The following is a 12,913-nucleotide window of genomic DNA, read 5'->3' as shown; positions in this document are numbered from 1 at the left end:
AGAGGGATTTAAAAATCCTGTGTGTATTGTATTTAAAGTATGGTAGTGCCGGTATTTTTTTTAAACAGCAGAAAGCAAGCCACTGTTGTAGTTAAATGCTTTTCTTTTCAGTATCACATCCAATAGGTCACTTTGCCTTGTATATATTTATCTTCCCCAAATAATACACAATGGAAAAACTATTTTCTCTCAAAAATTATCTGTATTACTATTTTCCCTTTTACACCAACTTTTGCAAGGTCTTGAGGAAGTTTTGCCTTAGTCTATGATTATGCCCTCCAGGTTACTTTACAAAGCTTATTATGAGCGAAGGTGCCATCTGTTATGCATAAAAGGAATTAGATGAAGGATATATATACGATCTTTTATATTAAGAGTATAATGTGAAAGCTAAAACAAAAAATATATATACGACGCGAGATCATTACATAATTCTATTATGGAAGAATATAATCGCCTGCATTATAAGAATTAAAAATACCAAGCATTACAGTAACACCGCTGTCTCTTATAGGTTGTAAATGGCAAGAACCTATAAATTTGAAATCAGCAGACTGAGTACATATATATATCATCCAGAATTTCTGACAAGAAGCATCGCCACTGAAGCGCCACCAAGATGTACCGTAGTTACTTTGGATGGGACGCCATTGACAAAATGTACCGTAGTTATTAAAATTAAGAAGGCACCCCACTGACTTTCTTCTTCTCCTCAATGGCTTCTGCATACCACTGAATCTCGCTGACAACTTTGGCAAGATTTTTCTGGATTCTTTCGTCACTGCACACGCCTTCCGAAGCGAACTTGCCCATAACCTGCAAATGTAAAGGGAACGTAGTTAGCCAAACCTTTTAAACTTTTACTTACCTTGGTTACCAAAGGGTTTATCAATAGTTTCATCTGTTATTTTTTTAACATTAGGACATACCCAAATCATAATCTCAGTACTACTACTATTAATAATAATAATAATATTCCTAGTAACTATAATAATGGTATTTGAACGATAAATTTTACTAAATATATAGATTAAGGAAATCAAGTGAGGTTAGTTAACCCCTCATTAACTAAGTCCCTGTGGTGCCAAACAAGAGTAAACAAAATTCTCCTATCTAAACTACAGCAAACGATGCATAGAAGACGAAACTACAGCCGACAGTGCATGGTTCACATGCGTCAGAAATAATCGAACCACAATATTCGTGCAGTCAACTTATTTTTTTCTGTTCTCCCCCCTTTTTGTATTCGGTGTAAAGTGAAATAGTGAAAGTAATAAATGGAAACGAAATGTTTTGAGAAAAACTCATTTACTCTCTTTTCATACTTTCTAAGCATCCTTCCTTAATAAATGGTTATATTTCTTACAAGGTTTGAGAGAAATGCGAGATGTTCCCACAAACCATTTTTTTCGATGGCAATTTCGCTCATTATTGGAGGCGAGACAGGCCGCTAAGCTCCGCCCATTTCTGTGACGTAATGGGAATGGCCGCGGTTGATGGCTAGTTGTTTTACTGCACTTTTTTTTTTTTTTTTTTTTTGAGATACACTATTTTAAAATATAATATCTTAGATGACTTTTGATATCTTATGGTGGGTTTTGCGGTATTATAAATATTCAACACAAGTATGAATTTGCATGAAATGTCCGAGGCAGGAGGAATGCATCTGGCAGCTCGATAATGCTCGATTCCTGTCGCGCGAGAGGTGTCACGTTCGCCGATTTCGCTGGAAAAGGCGGTGTTAATACCTGTTGCTGCCACCTTTATCATTATTAGTCTTTATCATGTCAAAAGGTATTAGTCTTTATCTTCTAAATGCGTATTCTTCTTTACCGACTATTTCATTTCCTTCCGCTATCGACTTTTTAATGAAAAATAGACCCAAAGTAAAGAAAAGGTTATCATGACCATCCCCCGTGTTGTGTGTGTGCGTGTGTGCGTGTGTGCGTGTGTGCGTGTGTGCGTGTGTGCGTGTGTGTGTGTGTGTGTGTGTGTGTGTGTGTGTGTGTGTGTGTGTGTGTGTGTGTGTGTGTGTGTGTGTGTGTGTGTGTGTGTGTGTGTGCGTGTGCGTGTGCGTGTGCGTGTGCGTGTGTGTGTGTGTGTGTGTGTGTGCGTGTGCGTGTGCGTGTGCGTGTGGGTGTGGGTGTGTGTGTGTGTGTGTGGGTGGGGGGGGGGGGGGGGGGGGGGGGTGGGGTGTGGGTGTGTGGGTGGGGGGGGGTGTGTGTGGGTGGGTGGGTGAGGGTTGGGTGTGGGTGGGTGGGTGTGTGTGGGGGTAGTTGTGTGTGTGTGGGTGTGGGTGTGGGTGTGGGTGTGGGTGTGGGGGGGTGGGTGTGGGGGTGGGGGTGGGGGTGTGGGTGTGGGTGTGGGTGCGTGTGCGTGTGCGTGCGTAAACAAATAGATTCAATAGTATTGCCCTCTCTGTTTCGACCATCTACGAAAAGAGAAAAGGAGAACAGGACTAAAGGAAGAAAATACACGGTCGAAAATAGAACAAAAAATGAAAAAATAACGAAAAAAAGAAGACAAAAAAAAGAAGACAAAAAAAAGAAAAGAAAAAAAAAGAAAACGAAAAAAAACAACGGAAAAATGCAAAGAGGCAGAAGACGCCCATCAGACCGCCAGGACACGCCCCTTTCTCACCTGAGGGATGACGCAGACCGAGGGCGTCGAGACCATTCCCAGCTCACTCAGCAGAGGGCGGGCGGCGGCGGCGGATCGGATCCCTCCAAAGCTCCCTAGAAACATGTGAATGGATAAATAGACAAATTCACTGATGAATGATAAATGTAAGTAAATAATAAAACCGTAAACAAGTCATAAATAAAGTCATTGATAAGTAAATTCTTTAATTAGAAACAGATAAATAAACTACCTAATAATAAATAAATGAATAAATGACAATGAATAATAAAACAGTAAATGAATAATAAACCAATTAATAAATTAGAAATAAATGAATAAGTAAATAAAACTTAATAAATAATAAATGAAAAGATTAACAGTAAATAAATATAAATACATATATATTCTTCATATGAGTAAATAAAAATTAAGTAAATAAACAACAAAAATAACTAAGAAATAAAAATCAGGATGACCAAATAAATGATGAAAGAAAAAAAACATCAACATAAATTAGTTAAGAATAAATAAATAAAAATTAATCGAAATATTTATAATAAAACAAGGAATAGTTTTTTACATTATTTGTCTACTTTTTAGCATAATCTGAAAACAAGAAAAAATATTGTAAATGATGACGACGAAAAATATTTAAACTATATGGCAATAAACAAACTTTGGGATAACGCAAGGTAATTTGTGGTTATCGCAGTCAAAACATGGAAATATTTGACATAAAACTTAATACTTGTTCACTCCTTAAGGTAATCCTAGTAACACATGCCCTCTGGATAAAAATATTATATTAATAAATATAGAAAAAACTAAGCAGGAACACTTTCTTTTTGTCCAACTAACAGCTGTCACACTTAGGCTGCGTCCACACCAGTGACATGTTGCTTGGAGACAAATTTGAAACACTCGGGGCGGGGTGGGGGGGGGGGGGGCATAATAGGAAGCATTCGGATACAAATATCCTGACTAATGGGACACGTCTGGTTCAATGTTGAGAGACATGTCGGCAATAAGAGTCGACTTGGTGGAACTGTCCGCACCATGTTGGTCTGTTGGTTGGTGGGAGGTCGCTGAGGACATCACCTCGTCCACACCTTTGCTAACATGCCGCCCAACAAATCCGCACCAACATGTCTACTACGATGTTCCTCACTGACTTAGCAGCTTGTTACCAAACCTGACAGTCTTAATTTTCCCATCGTGTTTTGGCGCTGGTTTGGACGAGGCTTCACACTTAACACTTATTTCCTTTTCGCTCTACTATCAGCTTTCATACGATGATCCGCCCTTTAAATAAAAGAAACAGAGCACTATTAATTTTTTGCTCTACTTACAACGGTCACATTAACACACACCTCTTTGATTAAAGAAAATTATTCAAACAAATTAAAATACAGAACACCATTTACTCCCTATCCCACTAACGACTCTCACACCAACACATGCACGTACACACATACTCTCCTCTCCGCATCGTACTAAGCCACGGAGTCGGTGACAACAGCACACACCCCTTAAATAATTAGGTAAATAAATAAATAAATTAGCAACCTACAGAAAACTAAAAATCATTTCTCTCCATCCTGCGAACAACACACACCTCTCATCTCTCATCGTATTACCTATGAGTAGGTGACAATAGAACACGCCCTTAAACAAACAAATAAATATACAACCTCTAGAAATCAAACACATTCCTAACATTTCATTTCCTAACACTTATTTCCTACTAACAACACACACCTTCGTCTCTCATCGTGCTTACCCATGGCGTAAGTGACAATAGCACACGTCCCTTAAATAGACAAATATATAAACCTCTAAAAATAAATAAATAAATAAATAACACTCTCCTTCTAACAACACACACCCTCGTCTCTCATCGTATTTACCTATGCAGTAGGTGACAATTGTACACGCCACTTAAATAAACAAATAAATATATAAACAACCTCAAGTAATTAAAAAATAAAAAAAATAAATATATTTCCTCTCCTACTAACAACACATACCCTCGCCTTACCCATGGAGTAGGTGACAATAGCACAGGGTTTGTGTCTGTACGAGGCTGGAGGAAAATGGTCCATGATGGAGGTGAGTGCGGGCGGGAGGGTGCTGTTGTATTCAGGGGTCACTATTACAAATCCATTCGCTGCCTGGATGGATGCGTGGGTCGTCTTCATCCACTCCGGGGCTTCATCTTGGTTCTTCATGAAGTGGAGCGGTTGGTGGATGTGGCCGTCCTGCATCATAAGAGGGTCTGAAAAGATAGGGTGGTCGGGTGAGTGGAGAAAGAGTGGATTGTAAACATTCGGAAGAGCGCGTGTGATCGGATTGGAGCGCATTCTCAATCCACGGAAATGTTGTTGTGATTAGAGAAAAGGCGCATTCCCAGTACATGAAAAGAGTGTCGGTCTGGAAAGCCAGTATAGTGTTCTGGATAGAGAAAATGCGGATTCTAGGTCCTCAGAAAAAAGTGTGTAAAGCGTTGTGTTCCTCAGAAAAGCATGTATGGTGTTCTTGTTAAAGAAAGAGCATTCTAGATCAGTGTTGTCCAAACATTTTCACCTATTGTTCCCTTTGTTACCTTCTTGTAATGTTACGTACTCCCCTCTCCACCATAGCTAAACAAAGTGTTTTATTTAGGATAATGCAAATAATATACTAATTATGAAAAGACTGCATTGCAGGAGTGTTGGTTAATAAATTCGAATTTAATACACGAATACAAAAGATGACTTAATAACAAAATGCTTGAAAAATACTTACACAACTTAATGTGAGATGTGGGGCATGTGTGTTCACGTACCCTTATGATCTATGTTGCGTACCCCAAGGGGTACGCTGACCCGTTTGGAAAACACTTCTAGATCCCCAGAAAAAAAAAAAAAAAAAAAAAAAAACGTTTTCTGTATAGTGCTCTACTAAGAGAGAGCGCGCATCCTTAACCCTCAGAAAAGCGTGTATACTGTTCGGAAAGGAGCGTGCTCTGAATCTTCAGAAACGCGTACATGCCATAAAAACAAATCGGAGAAGATAATCAGTATGATAATATGTACGAAATCTCCGAAATACGTGCCATGAAAACAAATCGAAGATGATCAATTATAAGATAAAATAACCGTAAATAAAATCACAAGAATAAATATGATGTACAAGTTCAATAAGACTATAACAGATTATAAACTAAAGGACAAGAGAAATGTTTTTTTCTTTCTTCCTTTCTTTCTTTCTTTCTTTCTTGTGTCACGAGATAACATACATGGTTAATAAGATATAATAAGCAGTTAGATTTAACGGTAAGTGAAAGACATGAGAAATTTCCTTTTTTTGCGTGTGCGGCAAAAGGGTGTGGTCGCCGTTCATGATCATCAGAGTTGAAGGCCGTTTAAACACGAGCTTAAATAAAGGAAAAAAATAATAAATCAAGAATTAAAAACGGTAAGCAAAGGGCTGAGCACAAAAAAGGGGAGGGGGTGACTGGCAAAGTAGAAGGTTAAAAAAGCTTAAAAAATAAATTGTTCGTGAAATAAATATCTCTTTTGATCATAGTCCGCTGTAGTTGTTGTGATTGTGGTTGTAGATATTACTGTTTTTCTTGTTGTGTTGGCGGTTGGTGTAGTTGTAATTTTGCTTGTGGTTGTTGACGCTGTTATTGTTTATGGGGTTGTAGAGCTTTGTTATAGTGGCGGTTGTAGTTTTCCTTGTGGTTGTAGTTGTTGTGGTGGTGTTATTGTGGCTGTTGCTCTGATTGTTTTTGAGGCTGAGGTTGTTTCCAGACTTGTAGGAACACTACATATAAAACACGGGTTGAGACAGACCAAAACGTTCAACGAGAAGGCGAATGACGCTGTTGACAGTGTTTAGAAAAACTGTCGAACCATTGCCAGGAAAAGAGGAAGAAGCAGAGAGGGGAGAGAGAGAGAGAGCGGGGGGGGGGGGTAAAGGGAAGGAGAGGGAGGGGATGAGTGAGGGCGAAAGAGAAAGAGCGAGAGAAGAGGAGAGGCAGAGAGGGAAGGGGAGTGAGAAAGAGAGGGGAAAGGAGAGGGGGGAGGGAGGGGGAGAAGAGAGAGAGAGAGAGAGAGAGAGAGAGAGAGAGAGAGAGAGAGAGAGAGAGAGAGAGAGAGAGAGAGAGAGAGAGAGAGAGAGAGAGAGAGAGAAGAGTGGTGAGGCTCACCAGGATGACAAACGTAAGATAAAAAGGGACTAGAAGACGGATGGAAATGAACAAGACAGACAGACAGACAGATAGTCATAAAAAATGTACATTTAAACTATTCGAAAAAATGATTAAAGCGAGTTTGCTATTGCAATAAGTAACAGCTGATGTTTTAGTCTCCCATTACATTATTGACCTTCTGTGTTTGTACGATCAGTTGCCATGGCAACAGTCCCGTTTTTATAATACCACTCCTCCAACAGCTGATGCCATAGCTGTGCGATCTGGAACTCTATACGGCGAGTCAATAACTTCTGAGAATCAAGAAATGTCAATCTATTCGTCCCGCGCCCCCTCCCCCTTTACCCTCAAGTTCCTGTGCGCGGGGACCTGAAAATGGTTCCTCTGCCAAAGTAAACACGTGTTGAAGGGGGTCCCCTTGGGTGTCTGCCAACAGTCCAAAGCTTCTCTTGTTTCATGAAAAATGATGGCAAAAGGTGAAGGAAAAATGCCATATGGTTTATCATCTTGCGCGTTTGTACTTGTTTCGATGATGGCTCAAAGCTTGTCTCTTGTTTCGTGAAAAAGTTGTGGAATAGTGTGAAGACGAAATAGTTTTTCTTACTGTCTTGTCCTTGATCCTGTGATGTGGCAAAAGTCGCAGTTACCTAGCGTTGTTTTATCTCTTGTTAATGCAACTGATGTTAATGTAAGAAAATGTTTGCTTATTTGCATTCAATGACTGATTTTCTCCGCGTTCGTATTTATTAAACAGAATGACAAGAAAACGTGGCCAGAGATTCAATGAACGCACGATATTGGCAATGACTGAACAGTGACCCTGAAGAAATACACCTCTTCATGAAGGCGCGACTCCAAACCAAGTGCAGTTTCTTTAAGCCTTGGAAAACACATCTTTTCTTCACAACCCTTTCCAATAAGCTCCTTAGGTACTGATTTTTCCATGCATTTTTTAAAGACATCATATTCAGGAGAGGAGGGGGGAATAACCAATACATGTGAAGATTACGTACAGGTGCTGTTCAAACTGCTGTGTAATCGCAGTCTTAGACAATGGGGTTTTTCATTAACAAGGACTCGAATGATTTGTGTATGTGTGTGTCTCTTTTCCTTCTGCATTTGACACAGTCGCTGGTTAGTTGAAAATAATGGAAGAAACTTAAAGAGCACCTTAGTATTGCCATTACTCTTGCAATTACAATTGTATTGTCGTTGTTGTTTTCATGTAGTTAGTAACAGCAGTTGCAGTTCTAAGAAAAGTAATAAGAATAGAAACAGTGGCAGTGCAGTCATACCAGTATTCGAAGTAATGGCAGGTTTATTGGTGAGCTAACAAAAATAAATATCAATAGTAATAAAAAAAATAGTATTTGTCCTAATACCTACTCAACCGCATATATGTATGCGTGTATATACCTGAACCGTATTCATTGCGACAGATGTAGAAAAGGCATGAATACGAATATCTTCATAATGCAAGGGATGCATTTAACCGGTTTCCAATATGTACCAACTAAACCGCGCATATACCTATACATCTATGCGTGTATGTATCTACTAAACCGTATCCCACATTCCCACCAGTCTTAATAACACCAACGAAGACTCCTTTTCATGTCCCAATCAGTCCAGTAACCGAGCCCTTCCCTTAACAAACCTCCTCCTGTGGCTCCTTTGGGTCAAGGAATCCTCAAAGGTAGTTTGTGTGAGGACGAAATTATTGTCACGTTTATGGAGAATGGACTCCAATTATCGCATTAAATAACAATTGCAACAGATGAAAGAAAAAAGTCATTCCATATCACCTTCAATTAACTTCCAACGCGTTATTTCAAGTTAACATTGAAAAATATATAATTTGACCCTATTGAATGATCGCAAATAAACTATAATCACGGGTATACCATACACTATATGACAATTTAACGCGAATGTCGACCGCAAATACCAACAAACAAACACAAAAATTAAACAAGTAAAAGCCACCGTATACCACAAAAGGTCCTTTCAAACCAAACACGTATAAAAAAATCTTAAAAACCACAAACCTTCACACATGCACGCAGTCACCACCGAAGTCCCTGCCCTCCTTCGCGGCTTCCTGCCACAAACAAATCATCCACGCCCGAGAGAAAACCGAACATCTACCTCTTCCTGTCTATCTGTCAGGCGTCCAAGTTTAGCTCTCTCACTCTTCCTTTCCCTATCTCGGCCTCTCCTTGATCGTCGTCTCCTTGCCTCTCCTTCTGTCCGTTTAAGCTCTCCTTTCAACGTCCGTTTCTCCAAGTCCAATACAATTTCTTATTTAATTCTCTTCCTCTCTTTTCTCCCTCTATCTTCGTTAATACACCTTACATTTTTTTAAAGTGGGAGGGCAAGGGCAGCAAAGGGTTACAACACTAATTACAATACGAGTTCGATATTGTGTTATCTGTGTTCATGAGGTAAGGTGCGAAAGGCATTGCTCACTGAACGTTCTTCAAAGAGACGCATCAGACCACCGGAAGTTTATGATTCGAACTTATCATCCGTCTTTTGCTTCCTTGCGTCTGTTTTTCCGAAATTATTAAAGAAAAAATGTGATTCCAAACGTTTTTGTGTATCATGTCTGTTAAAAGGCCATGGTTCAGCGAAACCATGTTATCATAAGCTGTAATTTCCGTTACTAAAATCGCTGGGGCGCGCTTGACCTTGACGAAAAGGGTTATCATTTTTCACAGTGTTTCGTCTTGTCCGCAATTGTTTTGCTCGAAAGAATTGCTTTGGTCATGAACCAAATTATTCCGGTTTGTATCGATTGGGAAAGGTACCACCATTTGCGTATACGCGATACTTTGCTATTTGTTAAGCAATGGCTAAATTACATGCGATATTGTTGCGTGGTGACGTCATTGTTTACAAAATAATCCAAGTGTGATTCTAAGATTACATACTTGGTAAAAATAATAATAATAATAATAAAATCTATTAATGCATGATGTAACTTTATTCATTTTACCTATATATAACTTATTCCTATATAACAAAACAGTTTACGGGAAGGCTGTACAGCTTTTTTTTTCTCTCTCTCTCTCTTAACACATCCTCAAAGACATTTACTTCTTTATAATAGAAACGAAAACAAAATTATCTTATCGGCAGCTTATGCAATATATGACACTTGCCTAAAGTGTGGCACTCAAGAGATAAAGTGTCTAGATTAAAAAAGGAAAAAAAAAAAAAAACACCTAAAAAAATCTCCCAAAATTATCTAGAATATAATGGGTGACTTTTAAGAATGTCAGTCAACGAGCAGGTAATCTATGTAGACTGAAAAAAAATCATTTATAAAAGGGAAAGGTATCACATTTGGCTTCTTCAATTCCCAAGATTTGACATTACTTTCCCAACATATACCAGCTAAATATTGTCTCACTGCCAAGAGGAAATACAAGAATCTAAGCAGAGTGTGAAATATGGCAATTCAAAACACATGGAAAGTATCACTTTTACCTTCTTCAGATTAGGCTTTTTTTTCTTGACTGGCAAGCGTCTGGTGATAATGAAATGATGGTGAGGGAAAACCCGGAAAAAATCCCTAGCACCAAAATAGGACAAGTGTACCTCCTATCTTCCAAAGATTAGAAGTAAAGGAATGTATCAGTTCCAGCCCCACCTGGAGGAAGTACAATTCTAGAAGTCTTCGAGGAGTTGAATGAAAACATTTGTTTTGATGTTTGAATGTAAGTGTTTACATCCTAGTGCGCAGGTTTTCTGCGAATATTGCGAAATACGCCAGCACTGATCTAAAGCGACCACCGACCACGGACGCGATAAACAACAGACATGGCATGGCGCTTAGAGTAAGATATTTTCAACAAATATATATATATATATTTTTTTTTTTTTTTTGGGGGGGGGGGTACGGGAGAAAAGATACCATGCACAATGAATCATAGACAAATTGATTTTTTTTTTTTTTGTCCCAATATCGGCGGGATTTTTTTATCAGGATTTTAACTTTTTTTCATTTTCCTGGAAATAAATGTCGGTGGGTTCGTTATTCAAAAAATGGTGTGGCCTTACCTGTGTCATTGCCTTTCTATAAGACAAAGAATTCCTCATTCAGTGTTACATTCTTGACTAGAAATGCCCAGAAAAAATACAAGAATCGAAAACCCAAAGAAATGTTTTGCCTCGCCATTCGCCTGTCGTGAATGGTATGCTGAAGGCGGGATTTCCTTGAGGCTGAGAACTCTTTTCAAGGTCTACCCCGAGGGACAGAGGAGATAAAATCATCCCAAACACCGGGTATTTTCACCTATGATCTATGGAGCAGAATTGCATATAATGATAAAAATAGTAATGCTATTATTATTATTAAAAACAGTTATAGTAATAACGTCAAGGAACATAGTTTCTCTGTGCGACGCGCATTGGAATTTCACGAGCTAACTGTGAAGTATCGATTGTTAGCTTAAACACGGCTCACTGCGGTCGTTTGTGTGTCTTTTCTTTTCATCGAACAATTAATGACAGAAGGTAAATAACGTGTCATTGGAAAACTTGATTTCGTTTCAACACTTACCCACAAGATCAGCTTGGTGTTCCTTCTCCCTCAGCATATTGATCACACATTTGGCGACATTTTCACCCATTCTTCCCTCTCGGGTTGAGCCAAGGAATACAAGCAAACGAAGAGACATGTTCAGGTCTTGCTAGATCTGCGTGATCTTCAGTGAGCTGTGTTGATGTAGGCAGCGCTTCCTCGCTGTCTGTCGTGTTTCCCCGGCGAGCGTTTGAGGTAGTGTGTTGACCGGGAGGAGGGGGGAGCCGCGAGTAGTTGGCAAAGGCATTCAGCTTTAGAAATTGTTTTTTTTTTATCTTATCACGAGGAAATGTTAGGAGTAAATGCCATGTATAGGACTCTTCTTTTCGTATCTTGGTTAGCAAGATCGCAATATTGATGCATGGTGTTTTTTGTCAGAGCGAGGGATTAAAAAAGAAAACAGAAATATTCACTTCTTGGCATCGATTCCGGTGCTAGTAAGGATGATTTGACGGTTTTCTAAAGCAAACGTTTCGGAAGTTCGCTCAGTGTGCGGGTATGTAAGACAGGCATTATACTCAAGGGTTTATAACACGAGTCTGTGCTTCTGCCGTAGAAAGTGCTGTTATGACAAACTGCTCGTTCTGCTCAGAGGCGGATATTGTGTACGACAGCGCCAAACGGATTCTTAACGTAAAACTAATGATAACAGATAAACGGCATGGGAGTGATAAAAGCCATGCAACTGTTGTAATGCTACAACTGACAACAGAAATCAGATTCATGATAAGAATACGAGAGGCTTAAATGATATAGACGATAAGCTCAAAAGATTTGCGGCTTGCACGTCGCCCAAATTTACATACACGCACACACATACATAAACATGGATATATCTATATTCATCTATCTAACCCCCACCCCCACCCCATCCCACCCACAAATGCTTTTGGTTAGGTATTTCTATAGGAAAGGTGAGAATGATCTTCAGACCAAGATTCTGAGGGTGTTCTTGTAGAGAGCAGTATGGTAAGATTTGAATACAACACAAGAACAAAAATTCTCGTTTACGTTAGAGGCAACAGCAGCAGGCATGGTCAAGTTTAATATTTTATTGTAGTGGAGAGGGCTGTTTCACTTAAATCATTATTATTGAAAGCTGAACGTATTACCGCATTGGTGCGCCACTTCTGGAGTCGCCGTTTAAGTTTTGATGGCGCTGTATTCCAGAATCAGCTGTTGCTTCCATGTGCTAATAGGCATTCCTACTCATTCCTTCTCATTTTATCATGTCTTTGCTGCTGTATACCCCCATGATAGATTCATCAAAGAAAAGAGGTGGTGTGAAACGTAAGCCTCGTGAGTTATCGATTGCAGAGAAATTGCTTTTAAAAAATACTGCCATAGGCTCACTGCCAGCCTTTGGCAGTTCATCAGGGATATCGCATATGCCAGCAGCTTAGAGATCTCCTCTCTAACCTCATTCAGGGAAGGAGGATCACGGATGGGTGGGTCAGGTACAGGGATTGCGATATCCTTTGCATCTAGCCTAACTGCTGGGAGGTCTA

At 39.4% G+C, this 12,913-nt stretch overlaps 1 protein-coding gene across 2 annotated transcripts; it reads right to left on the bottom strand.

The window, feature by feature from the left end:
• Positions 1-363: 363 nt before the first annotated feature.
• LOC113813620 (NADPH azoreductase) lies at positions 364-12,087 on the bottom strand. 2 transcript variants are annotated; one of them, XM_027365635.2, is made up of 4 exons: positions 11,385-12,087; positions 4,661-4,897; positions 2,641-2,735; positions 364-816 (listed from the first exon to the last, which is right to left on the bottom strand). In XM_027365635.2, exons 1-4 carry the CDS (start codon positions 11,500-11,502, stop codon positions 679-681), a joined length of 588 nt encoding a protein of 195 aa, XP_027221436.2. In that variant the 5' UTR covers positions 11,503-12,087; the 3' UTR covers positions 364-678. The 2 variants fall into 2 exon arrangements, with proteins under 2 accessions (XP_027221436.2, XP_069977563.1); XM_070121462.1 differs by lacking the exon at positions 11,385-12,087 and adding an exon at positions 8,866-8,990.
• Positions 12,088-12,913: the final 826 nt, after the last annotated feature.

Source organism: Penaeus vannamei, chromosome 1 (genome assembly GCF_042767895.1).
Source record: "Penaeus vannamei isolate JL-2024 chromosome 1, ASM4276789v1, whole genome shotgun sequence".
NCBI lineage: Eukaryota > Metazoa > Arthropoda > Malacostraca > Decapoda > Penaeidae > Penaeus > Penaeus vannamei.
The sequence above is the reverse complement of the archived record's forward strand: the minus strand, read 5'-3'. Positions and strand labels throughout refer to the sequence as shown.